The 19,770-nt window shown below is 49.1% G+C and overlaps 3 protein-coding genes and 1 pseudogene across 3 annotated transcripts; 1 reads left to right on the forward strand and 3 right to left on the reverse strand.

Moving 5' to 3' along the window:
* Window positions 1–45: 45 nt before the first annotated feature.
* On the forward strand, window positions 46–1,472 carry LOC112348274 (ATP-dependent RNA helicase DED1-like). Its single transcript, XM_024680507.1, has 3 exons — window positions 46–979; window positions 1,036–1,194; window positions 1,297–1,472. The coding sequence occupies exons 1-3, from the start codon at window positions 742–744 to the stop codon at window positions 1,470–1,472; spliced, it is 573 nt and encodes a 190-aa protein (XP_024536275.1). The 5' UTR covers window positions 46–741.
* Window positions 1,452–3,048, reverse strand: LOC9632566. Its single transcript, XM_002961161.2, has 3 exons — window positions 1,947–3,048; window positions 1,785–1,895; window positions 1,452–1,730 (listed from the first exon to the last, which is right to left on the reverse strand). The coding sequence occupies exons 1-3, from the start codon at window positions 3,034–3,036 to the stop codon at window positions 1,672–1,674; spliced, it is 1,260 nt and encodes a 419-aa protein (XP_002961207.1). The 5' UTR covers window positions 3,037–3,048; the 3' UTR covers window positions 1,452–1,671.
* A 950-nt stretch (window positions 3,049–3,998) lies between these two features.
* Window positions 3,999–5,569, reverse strand: LOC9642648. Its single transcript, XM_024678013.1, has 3 exons — window positions 4,455–5,569; window positions 4,281–4,388; window positions 3,999–4,218 (listed from the first exon to the last, which is right to left on the reverse strand). Exons 1-3 carry the CDS (start codon window positions 5,560–5,562, stop codon window positions 4,196–4,198), a joined length of 1,239 nt encoding a protein of 412 aa, XP_024533781.1. The 5' UTR covers window positions 5,563–5,569; the 3' UTR covers window positions 3,999–4,195.
* Window positions 5,570–8,739: 3,170 nt separating this feature from the next.
* LOC9632568 lies at window positions 8,740–10,578 on the reverse strand (annotated as a pseudogene).
* Between the last annotated feature and the right edge of the window lie 9,192 nt (window positions 10,579–19,770).

Raw genomic sequence — 19,770 nt, forward strand, 5'->3', positions numbered from 1 at the left:
GTGGTGGCAAATACTTGCAAGTCTACAACCTGAAGAAAAAACTAAAAAACCAGACGCTCGACGAGGAGAAAGAAAAAGCGCTGTAACTACCAACCTGGACAGTCGCTCTGAGACCAAACGCCTTGATAGCAGCAAGAATATTTCTGGATAATCATCTCCTTTGATGCCTGCGAGAAGAAGTTGTATACAAGAACAAAGAAAAAACGTTACCTACAAACGTCGGCGACAGCGCGCAATGTCAAGGCCTCGAACTGTAGCGAATGATCACGAATGATTTCCAAGTCAGCCACTCCACCTGGCATAGGAAAATGCGACCCAAGAATCGCAGAAAGCCCAGAGAGGAATCTCGCGAGCCAAGCGATCAGCGATGAGAAAATCTAGCTGGAGTTAACCCTAATCATAATGGCTTCGAGCGGTGAGATAGCGAGGCGCTATGGAAGATTTGAGGCGGATGCCGATTTTCGTGATGCTCGAGCAGCGCTAGGGCGGCTGTTCATCCAGAATGGCTCGCTCTCTTCTGTTACAACCATCGCTACCGTGGTTATGGTAGCACCAAGGTGAAAGATTCGTGTTTTGGTGTTGGAAGTTTCTCCTTTCTCGCTCTCGCTTCACGGTGTTGTGTCACTTGCTCCGCTCGAAGGCTACGACCTCCGTCGCTTGCAATGGCTGGTTCACTATCCCACTCAAAGGGAGATAAGGGAGGCGAGTTTCATCGACGTGGACCGTGCGTGCGAGGTAGCAATGCTCGAGATCGAGAAGAACTACACGGAGTTTCCGCTGGAGATACCCTTTCTACGGAGTAGCGGGGAGCTCTTACGCCTGGGGTCTCGTGTCCATTTCCTGGGCTATGTTGAGGGGGTGGACAGGGAGTATGATGCATGCAGAGGAGGAGGCTCGAAGAAGGCGGAGACTGAAAAGATCCCGGCTTTCCATGATGTTCTCACGGTGGGAACTACACTCCCAGGAGGGTTTTGTGTAGGTAAGAGTAGTTTGGGCTGTCATTGATAGTTCCTATCATTAACAGTTTCTTTCTAGCTTCTTATTGTGGAGACAATCGCGGAGGCGTCATTTTCACCATCGATCCCCTCATGAAGCCCACGCTCCAGCTGATTGGGTTTCATATCAACAACATTGGGATGTTATGTAAATTCATCCCCGAGCGCCTTGCGTTCAATGGAGGAGGAGGTGGTGGCAGCGGTGGAAGAGGAGGTGGTGGCGGCGGCGACCGCGGACGCGGTGGCCATAGGGGAGGCAAAGGTAGAGCCGTGCCGCTGCCGCGAGCGCTGCCGCGCGGAGGTGGTGGCACCGGTGGCAGCGGACGGGGTGGCCGTAGGGGTAGAGCTGTGCCGCTGCCGCAAGCGCTTCCGCGTGGAGGTGGTGGCAGCGGAGGTGGAGACCAAGGAAGCGGCAGTGGCACCGGCAGTGGCACCCGAGGAGGCAACAAAGCCAAAGGCAAAGAAAAAGTGGTGTGAAAACTGTGCGAAGGGAAACCATTGCGACTCTTGTGAAAAGAGCCAAGGCCTAATCCTAATTCCCGCAAACTCCCTCGCTCTTGCTGCACAACGGGCCGCTTCTCGATATCCACCCTCGGCAGGCCATCACAGACTCGCAAGTTTTCAAGAAATCTACAAGTTTGCCACGGAGAATTTGAAAAAACAAAGAAAAATACGCTTATGCGTGCCTGCGCCAATGGATGACGTTTTGCTCGTTGGAGCTTGAAGGCTCAAACTCTGTCAAGAAAACAAAAGAAAAACTTAGAGAGTTCAATCCACTGATCTTCTTACCTTTTAGAGGATGAGCTTTCGTCCAATCGTACCAAACAGTCGTCAAACCATCAATGTCCAAACACGCGACATAAACGACAGCCTTGCGGTGCACGAATCCAGCCTCGAGAGCTACAGTTAGACAGTTTCAGTTAGACAGTTTCAATCGCCAAGCATCCAAACCTTTCCCAAAGTCGGGATCCTCCTTGACTCGGTTTTGGAACTGGTCGCGGATGGCAGTCTCGTCGAGCCTCCTCTCTCCATTCTTCTTCTTCTTCTTCGTCGGTCGAGTATCACGAGCCGGGATCTCCTCGAATTCCACCACCACTCCGCCAAGATGTCCTGCATCGTCAAGGACAGGAGCACCCACCTCCACCGTGCTCTCCACCGGAAGCATCACCATGTGGTAAGGCTCGAACTGATAAATTGGAAGGCTTGGGTCCTCGATGAAGATGCCCGCCACGCACTTGACGTCCCCGGACTGTGGGTCGCGCTTCCAGCTGTAGGCATGATCCGACTTGCAAATCGAGTCATTCCAGTTGATGCAATAGTTGAAGCTGACAGGTTTGGCCGGCGTCAGGATGGCGATCTCGACCTCTTCCTCGTAAGTCACCACGCACTCGTACTCCAGTGGTGGATCCGAGAACACCAGCACGTACTTGCCAGAGGTGGAGCTACGGTTACAGCACACGGCGGCGGTGAAGCAAGAGCCATCGGGCTTCACCAAGGCGGCCAGGCCCTTGTAGTTGTCATCGCTCGGCTCGTCGTCACCCTCCACAAAGTGCAAGCGAGCCACCATCTTGGAGACCCGGGACTGCATCACGTTGCAAACTTGCTCTGGTTTCGTGACGGTGAGCTCCAGCTCCTTGACATACGACCACAGGCCCTCGACGTTGCTCCGGTACGCCTCCAACTGCCTCGACCTCGCAACCTCGGCTCTTTGCTTCTTGGCCACGAGATTCTCCTCGTCGCGCTGCCGGATGTGATCCTGGACGGCGGGGTGATCAGCAGAGCGGCGTCGGCCCGTGATGACGAGCGCTTGCTCGTGGCTGCTACCGTCACCCAGGTCGGGCTGGTCCTGGAGCAACGCGGCAATGGCGTCAAGGGAGAGCACCGAGTTGCCGTCGGCACCTGGGACTAGAGCGCAGTTGCCAATGCGGAGGGAGTCCGGGTCCAGGCCCCAGTGACGAGCGATGGAGCTTACCATGAGTTTGGAGCCTATGAGTGGGAAGCGCAGCGCCTCGTCACCCCGCTTCACCCACACCACCGCCATAGCTCCGCTTGACCTAATACGGAATACGTAGAAAAAAGCGTTTCGACTCTCTTCCCATGAAGATTTTCCTTTTCAGATGCTATCAGTTATAAGTTTTTACACAACAATGGATGCTGCTCTACATCTACGTGCTCTACTCCCCGGACTGCAGCACAATGTCATCTTTGGTACCGTTCCGGCCCCAGTCGTCCGACCGGAGTGGGGGGTGCTCACTCGTCGCACGGCATGCCGCTCGAAGGCGTGTTTGCGATTCTCAGTTTCGCTTCGTCCTCTGTTTGGATTCGAGCTCCACCATTTGTTCCAGACGCTGCTCCAGACGCTGCTGTACAAGTAATAGCTCGCTGGTGCATCATCACAACTGATCACTGGTGGCAGCGTTTTGCCTGCGTTTTGCTGAAACTTTTGCGGCAGGCAGGGTCAGTGCTCTCCCGGTGAATCCTCAGTTCCACGCTGGTGGAGGCGTTGAGAGCGGCGCTCTTGTCGCCAAGTACTGACAAGAGGCTGTGTGAGCACACGGGATGTGCGGTGGCTTCCAATCTCCCGCAAGAGGGCGGCCCTGTTAAGCGGCGCTGGCGAGCTTCCCCTGGAACAAGTGCCGCCTCCTTCCCCTCGTCCCGTGCAGCATCGCCAGGGATCTGGGCATCCGCTGGGCGATCCACGCTCGCGTCCTTCACACCACAGCGTGGTTCAATCCTCGCCTTCAATGCGGTTGTGCGCGGTCGTAGTGAGAAAGAGCGCGTTCAAAGATACAAGAGGAGTGGAGTTTTTATAAGTGGTGGGCGGGGCGCTTGATTGATGCTCGAGATCAAGATGCGTCGGAGTTGCAAGAGCCATAGAAACTTTACCTTGGGAATTTAGCTTGGGAAGAGAAAAAAAAAAAAGATGCAAGATGCGAGTTGCTATTCCTCTTCCTTCTCCCTCTCGAAATCTTTGCAAAAACGAAAGAACAAGCAAAGCATGAATATCCCAAAAACGATTCTTTGCAAGAAGATGCCGAATATTCCTTTTCGGCGCGAACAAAAACTTCCAGTTCTCCAAGCTTTGGATTCAGCTCCAAAACACTCCTATCTTATACTAGCTAAAGATTTTACGTAGCCTGAATGGAGGTCTTCCTCGTTGATAGATCTCCAAAAACCTTGACAGTGCTACACCTCTTACTTCAAGGCTCATCAATCTCAAATTCTGTGTCAAATAAAAACCACAACTTTCGGAGTCAAATTCACGTATTCCAGAATGAATCTTACCTTCGATGGGATGAGTTGTCATCCAATCCTTCCAAAGAGTCGTCAGACCAGTCTCGACACACGCCACATAAACGGCTGCTTTCCGGCGCTCAAGGGCAGCACCGAGCGCTGAGGACATCAAACAGTTACAGTTAAGTTAAAACTGCCAAGAAGAAGGGAGGCCGGAAACCAAACCTTTCGCGAAGTCAGGATCCCTGCTGACCACCTCGTTGCAGAAGTCACGGATGCTAATCATATCGAACTTCCTCTGCCCATTGTTCTTCTTGGACCGAGTATCGCGAGCCGGGATCTCCTCGAATTCCACCACAATTCCGCCAAGATTTCCCCGGCTATCAAGTACTGGAGCACCAACCTCCACCATCTCGAACGGAAGCATCACCATGCGGTAAGGCTCGCACTCCCCACTGCTAAGGCTTCGATCCTCAAGGAAGATGCCCGACACGCACTTGATGTCCCCGGACTCTGGGTCGCGCTTCCAGCTATAGGGACTACCCGACTTGCAGATCCAGCCATCCCAGTTGATGCAATAGTTGAAGCTGACGCCAGGTTCGATCGGCGTCAGGACAGCGATCGGATCCTTGAAAGACACCATGCACTCGTACTGCAGTGCTGGATCCGAGAACACCAGGATGTACCTGCCAGAGGTGGAGCTACAGTCGCAGCAAGCGGCGGCGGTGAAGCAAGATCCATCGGGTTTCACCAAGGCGGCCATCCCCCTGTAGTTGTCGTCGCTCGGCTCGTCATCGCCCTCCACAAAGTGCAAGCGCGCCACCATCTTGGAGACCCTGGACTGCAGCAGTTCGCGAGCTTGCTCTGGCCTCAAGCGCCTAAACGGGCCCCCGCCCTCGAGCTCCTTGACGTACGACCACAGGTTTTCGACACTGCTGTGGAATGCCTTGAGCTGCCTCGACTCTGCGGTCTCTCTCCTTTGCTTCTTCCTTGCCACCAGATCCTCCTCGTCTCGCTGCCGGATGAGATCCTGGACGGCGGGGTGATCGCAAGCCGAGCACGCATTCCTGGTGGCAGAGCAGCGGCGGCCAGTGACGAGGAGTGCTTGGTCGTAGCTGCTACCATCGCCCAACTCGGGGAGCAAGGCTACCATGGCGTCAAGAGAGAGCACCGAGTTGCCGTCGGCGTCTGGGACTAGAGCGCAGTCGCCGATGCGGAGGGAGTCCGGGTCCAGGCCCCAGTGACGAGCGATGGAGCTCACCATCATCTTGGCGCCGTCCTGGAGTGGGAAGCACAGCGCCTCGTCCCCCCGCTTCACCCACACCACCGCCATAGCTCCGCTTTGACCTAATACGGTACAAAAATTAAAGTTTCTTAACAAAGTGTGCCGTTAATTAACCACAAATCAGTTTGGCGTGTTGTCTCAATTTTGCGTCGATCAAGGCCAAACTGACACTCAGGTGGTGCATTTCCCATTGCTTTCCACTCGCAAGCGGTCCTCCACTGGTGGCTCCGCTAAAACTCTTGATCCCATCCAGGATCTTCTTTATAGCCTGAAACGCGCGAACAAACCAGAGAAAGATAAAACACCAAACCAACGGGACTCTACTGACCTTGGTTTCCTTTGCTAAATGCGAGCCTCACGTACGGGTTCGTGTGATGCTTGCTTTCCAAGTCTTCGACACCATGGACAGGCAAACCATATCCTTCGGGAGCTTTATAAGCTTCGATTGAAGCGTCTTGATCCTCCTTGGACACTTTGTGGGTCACGAGGCTTCGATCATTGGGCAATCAGTCTTGTTGATCTGCAAGCCAATTTAAGTTCGCTACTGTGCTTATAGAACCACGTACCTTTTCAAACATAACAGCCTGTGAAAGGTTTCGTTCTTCTTGTTGATTTTCGCGGTCGTTTTCTTCTTGGCAAACACGAACCGGGTCAGTCATTTTTCTTGAGGCCAGTCGCCCTGACAACCTTCACTTCCAGCATTCCAACACCGCGCTGAGAGGCATTCATGAGTATGCTTATGACTTCCACGAGTTAAGTCTTACCTCGGATTGTCTATGACGTTGATGTCCATTGTTCTGGGCCACAAGTACAGCTGTGCCAGTATAAAGGGCCATACAAACCTGGACAAACGCATAAAGCCCTGGAATTGCCATTAAGTCGCCAGAAGTTTCAAACCAAAATCCACATGAATGATAGGCTATGTCAAAAGAGGAAGCAAACCTTTCCATTATAGACACCATGATCTTGCAAAAGCATGGAAATTAAGTTCGTCAGAATGCTTGTAGTAGAGCCACGTACCTTTTTCCAGTCAGAACATGAAAGGTTTCGTTCCATTCTGGATTGAGACTGTTCAATTTCACGGTCGTTTTCTTCTTGGCCAGACAAGACTTCCCCATGAGGTCTTTCTTCTTGAGGCCCATCGCCCTGACAACCTTGACTTCCAGCATTCCAACAGGCTTCTTTACCGCTCTGAGAGGTATTTATATGTCTTGCACGAGTTATGTCTCTATGACGTTGATTTCTGGGCCACAAGTACATTTGTGAAACTTTATCCTTGATCAGGTTGTGCGAAATCCTTGTCAGTAAAAACGTAAAGATCTTTTGTTGCAAACCTGGACAAACGCATAATCCCATTTAAGTCGCCAGCCACCGAGAAGTTTCGTGAGGATGGCAGGATGCTTGCAATGCAAGTCTACAACATAAAGAGAGAATGATGGAAGAGATAAACAAAAAGGCGAAACTACTAACCTGGACAGTCGCTCCGCAACCAAACGCCTTGACAGCAACAAGAACTCTTTGGCACATTTCGGAGACAGCTCGCGTCTCCTTCTCACATCCTTGATGCCTGCCAAAAAAAGTCGTCAAAAACAGAGTACAAGAAAAAAGATAAAAACATTAGCTACACAGTGTCAAGGCCTTCGCCGCGGATTCATCGATACATGGTTTGGCAGTGTCACGAATGAAGCCTGCATTTGCAAGTAAGGCATAGAAAAATGCGACCATGATCCCAGGAAAGGAATCACGGAAAGATTGGGACTTGAGGAAATCTCTGGCACAGCGACTTCATATGAAGCTCCTGCAAGGTCGGATTGTGCCAAGCGATCAGCGCATGAGAATACTCTAGCTACATTCCTGGCGAGAATCCCTACCTTGACATCCACGGGCGTGAAATGGAAGTAGGCGATCCCGACAACCCAGCACGGTGCTGATCAGCCCCATCGCCGCGCGTAAATCACCTCTCCATAAAAAACCATTTCTTGTTCTATAAACCCTTAAACCCTAGCAACGGCCTTCAGCAAGCAACGATGGCTTTGGAAGTCGCGGAGGTGGGCTTTGGAGCTGCGCGAGAAGTGCTCGGGCGCTTGTACGTCGACGACAGCTCCGGCGACAGCTCCGGCGACAGCTCCGACAACAGCTCCGGCGACAGCTCCGACAACAGCTCCGTCTCGCTCTCGTCTGTCAATACCATAGCCACCGTGGTTATGGTCTGGAAAAGGTGAAAGCTTTGTGCCTTTGTGCTAGAAAACTCTCTCCTCTTGTCGCTCTCGATGCAGCCACGGCATTGTGTCCCTCGCGCCGCTCAAAAACTACGACCTTGGTGGCCTGGACTGGCTGGTTCTCTTCCCCACTCGGGGCGAGAAGAGGGCCGCGTCTTTCATGGCCGTGGACCATGAGCGCGACATAGCGATGCTCAAAATCGAGGGCGGGGCGTTACCTTTTCTCCGTTCAAGCAAGGAGCGCCTGTCACTAGGCCGCCAGTTTCATTTTCTTGGCTACGTTGAAGACGTGGACAAGGCTTCTTACAAAAAAGGGGATGGCAAAGACGAAACCAACCAGATCCCATCTTTCCAGGATCAAGTGACGGTGGCAACTACTTTACCGGGAGGCTTCTATGCAGGTGTTTTGTTCTTGCCATTTCAGCCCCGTTTTGACATTTTTTTCTTTCAGGAGCTTATGCTAGCGATGATCGCGGGGGTGCGATCTTTTCGATCGCACCCCTCGAGCTGGTGGGGATCCATGTCAAGAGACTTGGGATGTTTTCCAAGTTCATCCCTGCTCGTGATGCACTTACAGTTTGTGCGCTGATCATTAAAAGGAATGCAGAAGAAGGAAACAGCGACAGCCAAGGAGGAGGCGGTGGCAGCACCGGTGGTGGCGGAAGAGCTGGCGGCAGCGGCAGCGGAGGAGACGACCAGGGAGGAGGCGGAAGAGCTGGCGGCAGTGGTGGAAGAGCTGGCAGCAGGGACAGTGGAAGAGGAGGAGGCGCTAGCACCAGCGGTGGTAGAGCTGGTGGCGGAAGAGCTCGCAGCAGCGGAGGAGGCGCTGGCACCAGCGGTAGTAGAGCTGGAAGAGCTCGCGGCAGCGGAGGAGGCGCTGGCACCAGCGGTGGTAGAGCTGGTGGCAATGGCGGAAGAGGTCGCGGCAGCGGCAGTGGAGGAGGCGACCAAGGTGGCACCAGCGGTGGCAGCCGCCAAAGCGACAAAGTCAAAGGCAAAGCTATCAAAGAGGTGTGTTAAGGAAAGCAAACTCTGTCTTTTTCTTTTACAAACTTGCCAAAACACAAAGCTAGATTTTCTCCACTGCTCACCCTGCATCGCTGCGATGCCGATGGTGATACCCAGGCCGAGTCCAGGCCCCAGCTTGAAACTTAGCAAAGGAGTGCGATTGTCTCGGAGTCCACACGAATCATCGCTGCTTGTGCCTGTATAATCACATTTGGTAAGCAAACCACTCGTGAGAGTGTCCACCTGCTTTGCCCAGTTTGTGGAGAGGGCTATTACAGACAGAACTGCAGCTTGTGTTGACACTCCTGAGAGAACTCCAATCAGAAGTCCCTGTGTAATGCAACAGACATCAATCCCAAGGCCAAAGATTGAGCTACCTTCCCACCGAGACCAACGACAAATGCTAGGATACACCCTACAGGCAAACCAACAACGTAAAAGGCTCCCAAGTTTGCAATTGTTGCAAGCATCTGCCAACCACACCCTCTAGCAGAACCTTGCAAAACAATTGTTTAGCTAGAAACATAAAACAGAAGAAAAGAAAAGTTCGAGTTACCCGATACAACTCCGGCAAATGCATCCATGACGGTCATTGCAGCAAGAATTGGAATCATTCGCGAAACATGGCCAACCACTTCTGCCTCATTGCTGAAAGCCCGGCCAAGAACGTCACGGAGGCAAAACAGGAGGGTTGACACGAACACTGCGTCAATGACAGTCAGGCCGAAAGAAACGCCCTGCGAGAGCCGAGCTTCAAATGGATGCCCGGCACCGAGCTCGTTGGAAATCCGAGTACTGCAGAGATCGAAAGGTTGCCAAAGAGAGTAACTGAGAAAATCGCTGAATACCTTTCTGCTGCACTGATACCATAAGGAACCATGTAGCAGAAGTTGATGATGTTTAGCCTGGAAAAGGAAAGTGAGCTTACAGGAAGGAAAAGATTTTTACTGACATGATGGAGAACACGGACGTCTCAAGCTTGGGATTGGGAAGAACGCCTGAGAGCAAAACGAGGGACTCAAACGACCACCACTCCAAGCTGGGAACAATGCAGAGTTCAACGAATAAAAGAAACAAAAAAATACTTACCAGAACATGAGCGTAGAAGGCACTGCCAATTCAAAAAGTCGAAAACATGCTCGAAAACCTCCATGGATAACTCTGGCAAACACTTGAGCAGCGCCACTCCGGCGAGGAAGAAGACGTTGATCCAGTTGGAAACACTCGTCGCCAGTGCTGCTCCAGCGTTTCCCATCCCAACCTTGTATATGAGCACCCAGCAGATCGAAAAGTGGACCACCAAAGTCACCGACGAGCACAAGAACATCAGAAGCACGAAGCTCCACGCTTGGAGAAACTTGATGAGTGGCTGGAGGAAGCAAAATGCGAAGAGCCCCTGGACGAGCCATCGCGCGTATATTCCAGCGCTGGACGATATATCTGGAGCCTGATGGAGCACGAGGAGGATGTTGAGCCATAGCACTGCCACTGGAATAGCGACGGCGAGAAGAACCAGCACTGCTCGATACAAGTAGAGGCCGACCTTGTGGTACTCAACGCCTGGCCGCACAGGGTCTCAAGGCTGGTGGCAACAAAGAGACCACGATCCGGATGCTTTACTGCTCAATTCTGCGTCGAAATCTTGCGTCAGGGACTCACCAAGAGACTGTAGCCGGTGACCGTGCACAGCGATGTCGCGATGGAGGCGCTGGAGAGCTGGAGCTCGCCGAGATGGCCGACGAGCATAACGGACGTGATCTGGATGGCGAACTGCATGAGCTTGACGCCCATCATCGGCAGCGCAAGCCGCATTTGCTGCAGCGCCTCGAGGCGCCATCGCCTCCTCAAGAACCTTAATTCCCGGGTCAATAAAAAGATTCGATGCCGCATATTCTAGTATAAAATAAAACTGTAAGTAAAGCGTTTGTAGCTCAGAGCAGGTCGCCATTGTTTCTTGATTTGAATTTGTGCCCTAAAACAAGGATCAATTAAAGCGATTTGAAAGTTTGGTAGATACGAAAGAGATTGAGTGAGACGGGCAGGGAGCTTGTGCTGCCAATAACACAAAAGGAGCAAATCTGTTGATAAGAGTCTAAAGTTTGAAGCACTGCCAACTTTTTGGAACTCCAATCCAATGTCCTGTAAGTTTGTAAAGGATTTCTCCATTATCACTGTTGTTTTGTTAGATGCCATTGGGAAAGTCATGTCTTTTTGTTGTTGTAAGAGCTTTAGCTCGTAGGCTTTTTGGGTGAAATTGATTAATAAATCTAAGTGTAGCAAGGGATTTTGGACTGGAATCTCCTTTACCTATTCTTCAGAGCTGTTAGTGTAGTATTTTTATGGAATATAGAGGTAAAAAGAGCAATAATGGATCATTTAATGAAGTATGTATGGTTGTTAGCTCTCTAGAGGATTGTTATTGCTAGAAAAGATTTTTCATAATTTTGATTTACCGAAGGACATTGTTAGTAATTGAGATTCAAAATTCACTAGTGGATTTTAAAAAAACTTTGCAAAAGCTATACAAATGACTTTGAAACTCTCAAGTGGAAATCATCCTCAAATAGATGGGTAAATCAAGTGTGAATTATGTGGTGGAGACAAAGAAACATCCACCTAAATTGACCCATGACCTTAACACATATTTTATAAATAGAAAATTTCATTAGAACTGGTGCTTTTGTGAAATAAAAGCTAGTATTGATCTACTAGAGCATATTCTTCTCTGTCACTAGCAAAGAAAGCATATGCTCTCAAGCTAAGAAAAGTTCCCTTTGATCTTTATGGCAGCTTCCAACGGCACTTCTAAGAAGAGATGTGCATGCCTGGCACCAGCCCTAGGATAAGGATATGTCACACAATAATGAGATTTGTATAGTGTGTTAATTGCTATGTGGCATTTCCTTTTTCCCATTTAGATTCTAGGGAATATCCAGGAATCCTCTAGGAATATTCAATTTCATGGATTTCACATGTAAAATATTCTTCCAGACCAACCCTTGTTGTATAAAAAAGTTTTTATCAATTGGAATTAAAAGAAGGTTATGTTGTTTTTGCTATTAAATTCTAATGCCCTAATATAACAAGTAAGCTGATGAATTTGAGAAATTCTAGACTCTGGTCACAAAACTCAAACACAAATGAATTGCTATAGATGGTCATATAATGGACCATAAATAGTCCTAACGTAATGACCCAAAATGGAGGAGCCCAACAGCACTTTGTGTTTTCACCCTAGTCTAAAGAGTTGGTCTTTGGGATAATTTTGAAAAACTTGCGTTTAAAAGTTTAGTAAAATTTCTATCTATCTAGACAATTTTTATAAATAATTAATAGGACCAAAATGAGACTAACACATGGTGTGAGTGCATGGAATATGGAAAGGGAATATAGAAAATATACATATTAATTAGCTTAAAAACCCTATTTTATATACAAGAGCGAGTAGTCTAGATTGAAACAAATCTAACAGCTACCAAAATCCCACTATGCTAATATTAATATATGGCATCATAGCTGTACACTTGGAACCTTACATCATCCCTTCCTCTCAGAATAATAGAAAACCATCAGGGTTCTTTTGTAGATGGGCTGGGATTTGGTGGAACATTAGGAGGAGGCATCGGTGGATCTGTAGGTGGTATCAATTGTTCTTAATCCTTTTGTACAAAGTGTTTCAACCACTACACATGCACAATTTTTGGAGGATTGGCTTGTTGGATGTTATGTTGAACCTCATAAACTTGTGGTCCAACTTGCCGTAACACTTAATATAGTCCTTTCCACTAAGAAAGGAGCCCCCTTAGGTACCATAAGATAGGGAAAACGGACTAACACTAAATTATCCATTTTGTACTCTGTAGGTGGATGATGATGGGAGTTGTAGTGCTATTGTTATCCCATTTGTATGTGGTTTAGGTGTTTGGTAGACTCTATTTGGACAAGTGGAAGAATGCTCGTCAAATATTGATCCCACGATTTAGCATCAGCAGATCGTGGCAATGTGAGACACAAAATCCCTAGGCCCCAAAGTGGAGCCGGAAAGGGTGCCACGTGGTAGTGGCCGAAGCAAAAGCCAAACAAGCATAACACGTTTGGACTAAAAGCTCCAACTTGGAAGGTCGAGAGCGGGAGTGGAACTCTCAACAAAGTGCTCGAGGAGCGAGCACGAGGCAACCAATAAGCAAGGCTCCAAAAGGGGACCCAAAAAGGACCAACACATGACACATGGAAGTGTCCGAGATGGAGTTTGAGGTGGACCCGAGTTGGAGTCCGAGATGGACCTGAAGTGGAGTCCGAGATGGAGTCTGATATGGAGTCCAAGATGGAGTCCGAGATGGACCCGAGATGGAGTCTGATATGGAGTCCGAGATGGAGTCCGAGATGGATCCGAGATGGAGTCCGAGATGGACCGAGATGGAGTCCGAGATGGACCCGAGATGGAGTCCGAGATGGACCCCAGATGGAGTCCGAGATGGACCTGAGATGAAGTCCGAGATGGACCCGAGATGGAGTCCGAGATGGAACCAAGACCGGGACTGAGACCAAGACCGAGATCGAGACCGAGTCCGAGTTTGAGTCCGAATCCGGGACCGAGACCGAGTCCGAGTCCGAGTCCGGATACCAAGACAGGGAGCCGGGACCGAGACCAAGGCCAAGGCCAAGACCGAGCCCGAGTCCGAGTCCGAGTCTGAGTCCGAGTCCGAGTCCGAGTCCGAGTCCGAGTCCGAGTTCAAGTTCAAGTCTAAGAGGGTGAAAGCCCAAAGCGTTCGTCTCCCAGACCCTTGGGGGTCGGGGGGGTTCCAAAAGTATAGTAGGGAGAGTGTGGGGGTTGGAGCCTAGTGGAGCCAGTTTGGCCAGGAAAGGCCAGTTTGGCCCAAGAAGGCCAGACCCAGTGTTGAGTGATGAGCTGCCCACTGGGAAGTCCAAGACTAGAGTGAACACGGACCAACAAGTGGGGTAGCTTGGTGAAGTGTTCAAGAGCCGGCTCTAGTTCCCCCGGGAGATCGACTGGCCGATGCTCCTAGTCCAAGTGTGGGTGGCACTACCTACTTGGATACCAGGCGTGGCTCAACGGAACCTCGCTCTAAGCCCATGGCTAGAGCACCCAAGGGTGGAAGGAGGGGAGAGTACCTAGGTGGCTCGCGTAAGGCCACGGTGTTCCGAAATGTTGTCCCAAAGGCCCAGACTGTGGAAAGGAAGAGGAGCAGTCCTCTGGGGTAGTGACCAAGGACACAGTCATGTGGTGAGGAAGTCCCAGAGGACCGTGGGACTTAGTGGTCGGGCCTGTGGGCCTTGATCCAGTGGTAGTGTTGGCAAACACGGCCAGGGGCAGAAAGGGACTTAATGGGGACTGACAGAGGGATATTGGGGAAGGCTATTCCCCTTGTCAGTGGGCATCCTAAGGATGCTAAGGAGTGGATCTGAGATGACCACTCACGGACAGTTTGCCTAGTCTTGGAGAGCCAAGACTGTGATGCAAGTGATATTGGACTACCAGTGTGGCAAAGGTGATTGGGCATGGCCTTAGCGTAACAGGCTGCCATGTCGATGGTACCTTTGAGTGTCGGTCTTGGGATCGGACACGTGGAGCACTTGGACCAAGTGCAAATGTTGAGTGGCATGGATGCCATTCTCGGGGCTACCAAGTCCCAAGTCTTGAATTGGACTTATGGAGGTTGTGAATGAGACTCCTCCAAGTGGTCGGAGGTGTGGTTAAGTGACTAAAGTAGAATGGAAAAATTAGTCGCTCACAGGCAATTGCGAAGGTAAACTAGGAGTTTATATAGTGAAGCACTAATAAAACTCTGCACCCCTGTAACATATGCATACTGAAGAGATGGCAAATAACCATCTCAATCCAAATGCTGAAAGCTTACGTATTTCGCGATCATCTCTTTGAACTTCGAACGAGTTGTTTCACCAAACCGTCTGATTATAGATGATAAGCACTTGTGAAAGTGTGGTGTATCCCTAACCGAGATGTCAAAACATGAAATGCCTCAACTATAAATATGGGACTATTATCCAAAAGAATCTGCTCTGAACAAGAATGCTTGAACATCACTCGATTGAGGAGGAAATATCCAAAAGTAATTGTAAAGGCACTAGTAAGAGCACCAATTTCCACCCAACAAATCAAGTAGTCAGAAGCAATAATAACATACTCATTGCCAACAATTGATTGTGGAAAAGGTCCCATAAGATCAAACGCCACTAACTCAAATAGACGGGAAACTGTAATTGACTCCAACTGTCCTTTCGCAACACAAGGGGGAGTATTATGAGCTTGACACCAAATGCAGCTACGTACATGTTGGATAACATCACGTCCCATCTCCAGTCAATAGAAAGACCTGCGTAGTTACCTAGAACAGGAAAATCATAGTAGGCATGGAGAAACCATGGAATAAAGATTGAAGGCACCACTAGCTCTAAATGATCATCAAGATATGTCCCCACAAAATAAAGAAAGCCATATTCAAGGCAATATCGTGAATGTAAATGCCTAAATGGCAAGTTATCAGTAAGTGATGCAAGATTCTCAAACCCTTCTCAAAGCCTTCGAATCCATGGCTCAATCTTTTGAGCCTCACAAACCTCATCAAAAGAAAGTAGATCTTTCTCTGTACCTTGTGGATACTGAATGTCAAGTATAGTAACCACCAATAGCACAAAATCCTCGTTTAAGAAATCCATAAATGCTGGAACAATAGGCTCTTCAGAAACATGATAAAAGAGTGAAGAAGGAAGAGGAGCCTGAGAAAGGGCATCAGCATCAGGCATAGAACTCCCCGAGCAATGAATAATATCAAAATCATATATTTGAAGCTTCAAAGCCCACTGAGTAGTATAACCAATTAAGTTCTTCCGCTTCAAAATGAAGTAACGGCAGCATAATCACCTTTTAGTAACATCCAAGAACCATGTAGATGTGCATGAAGGTTTTCGAAACCCCAAATTGTTGTTAAATACTCATTCTCTATCATAGAGTAGTTCACCTCTGCTGGGGGGAGTCCTGTGATGAAGTCCATCGTAAGACATTTCTACGAATGATCTGGAATTGGGATACTTTGTAACAAACCCCCACTAGCCTTAGTCACGGCTTTGACCTACTGACATGTTGTACATGTCTTTACATAGTCTTGGACGTCCTTAGCCATACCTGGCCAGTGATACTTCCTTTTGAGTAAGCCCATCGTCTTGGGCATTCCACCATATTTTGCAAGAGGTCTGTCATAATACTCTTCTAAGGCTACCTTCCTTAGTTCCCCTTCTAGAATATACACCCTCGTTTATTTATAATAGATGAGTCCATTACGTTTTGCATAGCTTGTTTTCTCTTCCATTGGCAGCTCACCTCTTTGGTGAGCTTCCCGCGCCTCTAGATTCCTCAGCAACACTTCTTGTGCTAGACCATCGTTCTCATATGCTGTCTGCACATTATCTCAAAAGGTTGCTATCACATTAGATATCGCCAACTTCAAGCTCACTTTTCGACTTAGAGCATCCGCCACGATATTGCTCTTCCCAGGCTTGTACAAAATCTCACAATTAAACTTGGCCAAAGCATTGGCCCACTGACCCTGTTTCCCTCTCAGGTCGAGCTGTGACAAGAAGTGTTTCGTTGCCACATTGTCTGTGTAAACCTTGCAATGTCTCCCAAGGTAGTGTCTCCACTCCTTGAGAGCCTTGACCTAAATGGTTGTTTTGCTTCAACACTACGCCCAATGCAAAATCTGAAGTATCCGTTTTTACCTCAAAGCCCTTACCAAAATTTGGTAACGCCAACACAGGAGCCTTCCTCAACTTCCCTTTGAGGTGGACAAATGTAGCCTTGCATTTCGCTGTCCATACCATCTTCCTTTTTCCCATTTGGTTCATTAAAGGTAGGGTTACTCTCAAATAGTGTTTGATAAACTTTCGGTAGTAGTTGCATAGCCCCAAAAATGCCCTTAACTCATGTATATTCGATGGTCATTCCCATTCCTGAATTGTTTGGACCTTTTCAAGGTCCACCTTGAGCCCATCTTTGCCCACCACAAAGAAACTTTACCTGTTGTTGAGCAAAGTCATATTTGCTTTTTTAAGCATATAGCTGGTGTTCCCTTAATTTCTTAAACACCTTCGTCAAGTGTTCAGCATGCTCCTCTAGTGTCTTGCTATAGATCAGGATGTCGTCAATATAAATGACCACGAAGTGATCCAGATAGGGTACAAAGATATGGTTCATCAACGCCAAAAACGTTGCTGGTGCATTACTAAAAACTCAAAGCTCCTATATCTTGTTTGACAGGTTGTCTTCTCGACATCTTCCTTTGCTACCCTAATCTGGTAGTATCCTGATATTAAATCAATCCTTGACAAGTATTTTGCCTTTCCCAACATATCGAACAAGTCCTCAATCTTTGGCAAAGAGTATTTGTTCTTCTTTGTATACTTATTGAGCAACCAATAGTCTATGCACATGCGTATAGAACCATCTTTCTTTTTCACAAATAACACCGGCACCCCATACGGTGATTTGCTCAACCTAACATATACCCTTTATCCACCAACTCTTTTAGTTGATGCTTGAGCTCCTCTAGTTCCTTTTCGTTCAAATGATAAGGTGGACGAACCATTATCTTAACACCCTTGACTAGTTCAATCTTATGTTCTATCAGTTATGTGGGGGGCAACCCCGTCGATAGCTTCTCTGGCATGGTATCTTGGAATTGGTCCGACACCCACCGAATCACTAAAAGTACTTCTTCTGTTCCCGTCTTTTTGTCACTCTTCACCGAGAGTAAGCATAAAAATGCTGCTTGGTTCCTTTAGTGAGTTGTCCTCTCGTGGACACCAGGTTTAAGCAGGAGTCTTTTGCCTTACATTGCCCGCCGATAGCTCCTCCGACATGGTATCTTGGAATTGGTCCAAAACCCACTGGATCACTAAATGTACTTCTTCCGTTCCCGTCTTTTTGTCACTCTTCACTGAGAGTAAGCATAAAAATGCTGCCTTGGTTCTTTTAGTGAGTTGTCCTCTCGTGGATACCAGATTCAAGTAGGAGTCTTTTGCCTTACATTGCCCTACCTTTAGATCTTGGGCTTCCACCCTAGATCGTTCTTCCCGGGCATTCACTAGTACCACAAGGTTCCTACCTTGTCCATGTAGGGCTACTATAAACTGATTGAACCAATCCATCCCAAAGATTACATCAAATCCTGCCATGTTCAACATGGTGAAATCAATGTCTACTTTCCATGTCTCTACTTCGACTCTCACTTGTCAAAGTATCTCATCGGTGCTTTGGCTACCTTGAACAAACTCTATCGTCCTTGGTTCACCTAGCCACTGCACCATTAGTCCAGCTTGCCAGACTATGTCTGCAACCACAAAATTATCCGAAGCACCTGTGCCAATAAGGATCTTAACAAAGCTACCTCCGAGCTCCCTCAGAGGGCTAGTAGATGTCGTGAACGACTCTCTACCAAAGTTGTTCATGTAATACATAACTTTAAGCTAGAGATTGGATCATATACTTGTGAGACACAAAATCCCTAGGCCCCAAAGTGGAGCCGGAAGGGTGCCATATGGTAGTGGCCGAAGCGAAAGCCAAACGAGTGTAACACGTTTGGACTAAAAGCTCCGACTTGAAAGGTCAAGAGTGGGAATGGAACTCCCAACAAAGTGCTCGAGGAACTAGCACAAAGCGAGCAATAAGCGAGGCTCCAAAAAGGGACCCAAAAAGGACCAACACATGACACATGGAAGTGTCCGAGATGGACCCGAGTTGGAGTCCGAAGTGGAGTCCGAGATGGACCCAAGTTGGAGTCCGAAGTGGAGTCCGAGATGGACCCGAGTTGGAGTCTAAAGTGGAGTCCGAGATGGACCCGAGTTGGAGTCCGAAGTGGAGTCCAAGATGGAGTCTGAGGTGGAGTCCGAGGTGGACCCGAGATGGACCCGAAATGGACCCGAGATGGATCCGAGATTGAGTCTGAGACGGACCCGAGATGGAGTCCGAGATGGAGTCTGAGATGGGAGTCCGAGATGGACCGAGACAGAGTCCGAGATGGACCCAAGATGGAATCCGAGATGGAGACCAAGAAGGATCCGAGATGGAGTCCGAGGTCAAGACCAAGACCAGGACTGAGACCGAGACCAAGATCAGGACCGAGACCGAGGCCGAGTCCGAGTCCGAGTCTGAGAGGGTGAAAGCCCAAAGCGTTCGTCTCCCAAACCCTAGGGGTTTTGGTAAGCTCCAAAAGTATAGTAAGGGGGAGGATTGCAGTGGAGCCAATTTGGCCAGGAAAGGCCAGTTTGGCCTAGGAAGGCTGTACCCAGTGTTGGGTGATGAGCTGGCCACTGGGAAGTCCAAGACTAGAGTGAACACGGACCGACAAGCGGGGTAAATTGGTGAAGTGTTCAAAAGCCGGCTTTAGTTCCCCTGGGAGATTGACTGGCTAATGCTCCCAGTCCAAGTGTGGGTGGCACTACCTACTTGGATACCTAGTGTGGCTTAATGGAACCTCGCTCTAAACCCATGGCTAGAGCACCTAAAGGTGGAAGGTGGGGAGAGTACCTATGAGGCCCGTGTAGGGCCACGGTGTTCCGAAATGTTGTCCCAAAGTCCCAGACTGTGGATAGGAAGGGGAGTAGCCTTCTGGTGTGGTGACCAAGGACATAGTCACACAGTGAGGAAGTCCTAGAGGACAGTGGGACTTAGTGGTCGGGCCCATGGGCCTTGATCCAGTGGCAATGTTGGCGAACATGGCCAAGGATAGAAAGGGACTTGGTGGGGACCGGAACGGAGATATTGGGGAAGGCTATTCCCCATGTCTGTAGGCATCTTAAGGATGCTAGGGAGTGGATCTGGGATGATCACTTGTGGATGGATTGCCTAGTCATTGAGAGAGGGACTGTGATGTAGGTGGCGTGAGACCACCAGTGTGACCAAGGTGAAGGGGCATGGCCTTAGCGTAACAGGCCGATATGTCGATGGTACCTTGGGCTGTCGGTCATAGGATTGGACACATGGAGCACTTGG

Source organism: Selaginella moellendorffii, unplaced genomic scaffold (genome assembly GCF_000143415.4).
Source record: "Selaginella moellendorffii unplaced genomic scaffold, v1.0 SELMOscaffold_0, whole genome shotgun sequence".
NCBI lineage: Eukaryota > Viridiplantae > Streptophyta > Lycopodiopsida > Selaginellales > Selaginellaceae > Selaginella > Selaginella moellendorffii.

Excerpts from the sequence above, each read along its gene's own strand:
- LOC112348274 (XM_024680507.1), top strand. The coding sequence starts at position 742 with ATGCTCGAGATCGAGAAGAACTACACGGAGTTTCCGCTGGAGATACCC. Across the intron at positions 980-1,035 it reads CCCAGGAGGGTTTTGTGTAG|CTTCTTATTGTGGAGACAAT; the intron begins GTAAGAGTAGTT and ends GTTTCTTTCTAG. Across the intron at positions 1,195-1,296 it reads TGGAGGAGGAGGTGGTGGCA|GTGGTGGCACCGGTGGCAGC; the intron begins GCGGTGGAAGAG and ends TGCCGCGCGGAG.
- LOC9632566 (XM_002961161.2), bottom strand. The coding sequence starts at position 3,036 with ATGGCGGTGGTGTGGGTGAAGCGGGGTGACGAGGCGCTGCGCTTCCCA. Across the intron at positions 1,896-1,946 it reads GGATCCCGACTTTGGGAAAG|CTCTCGAGGCTGGATTCGTG; the intron begins GTTTGGATGCTT and ends GTCTAACTGTAG. Across the intron at positions 1,731-1,784 it reads GAAAGCTCATCCTCTAAAAG|AGTTTGAGCCTTCAAGCTCC; the intron begins GTAAGAAGATCA and ends TTTTCTTGACAG.
- LOC9642648 (XM_024678013.1), bottom strand. The coding sequence starts at position 5,562 with ATGGCGGTGGTGTGGGTGAAGCGGGGGGACGAGGCGCTGTGCTTCCCA. Across the intron at positions 4,389-4,454 it reads GGATCCTGACTTCGCGAAAG|CGCTCGGTGCTGCCCTTGAG; the intron begins GTTTGGTTTCCG and ends TGATGTCCTCAG. Across the intron at positions 4,219-4,280 it reads GACAACTCATCCCATCGAAG|AATTTGAGATTGATGAGCCT; the intron begins GTAAGATTCATT and ends TATTTGACACAG.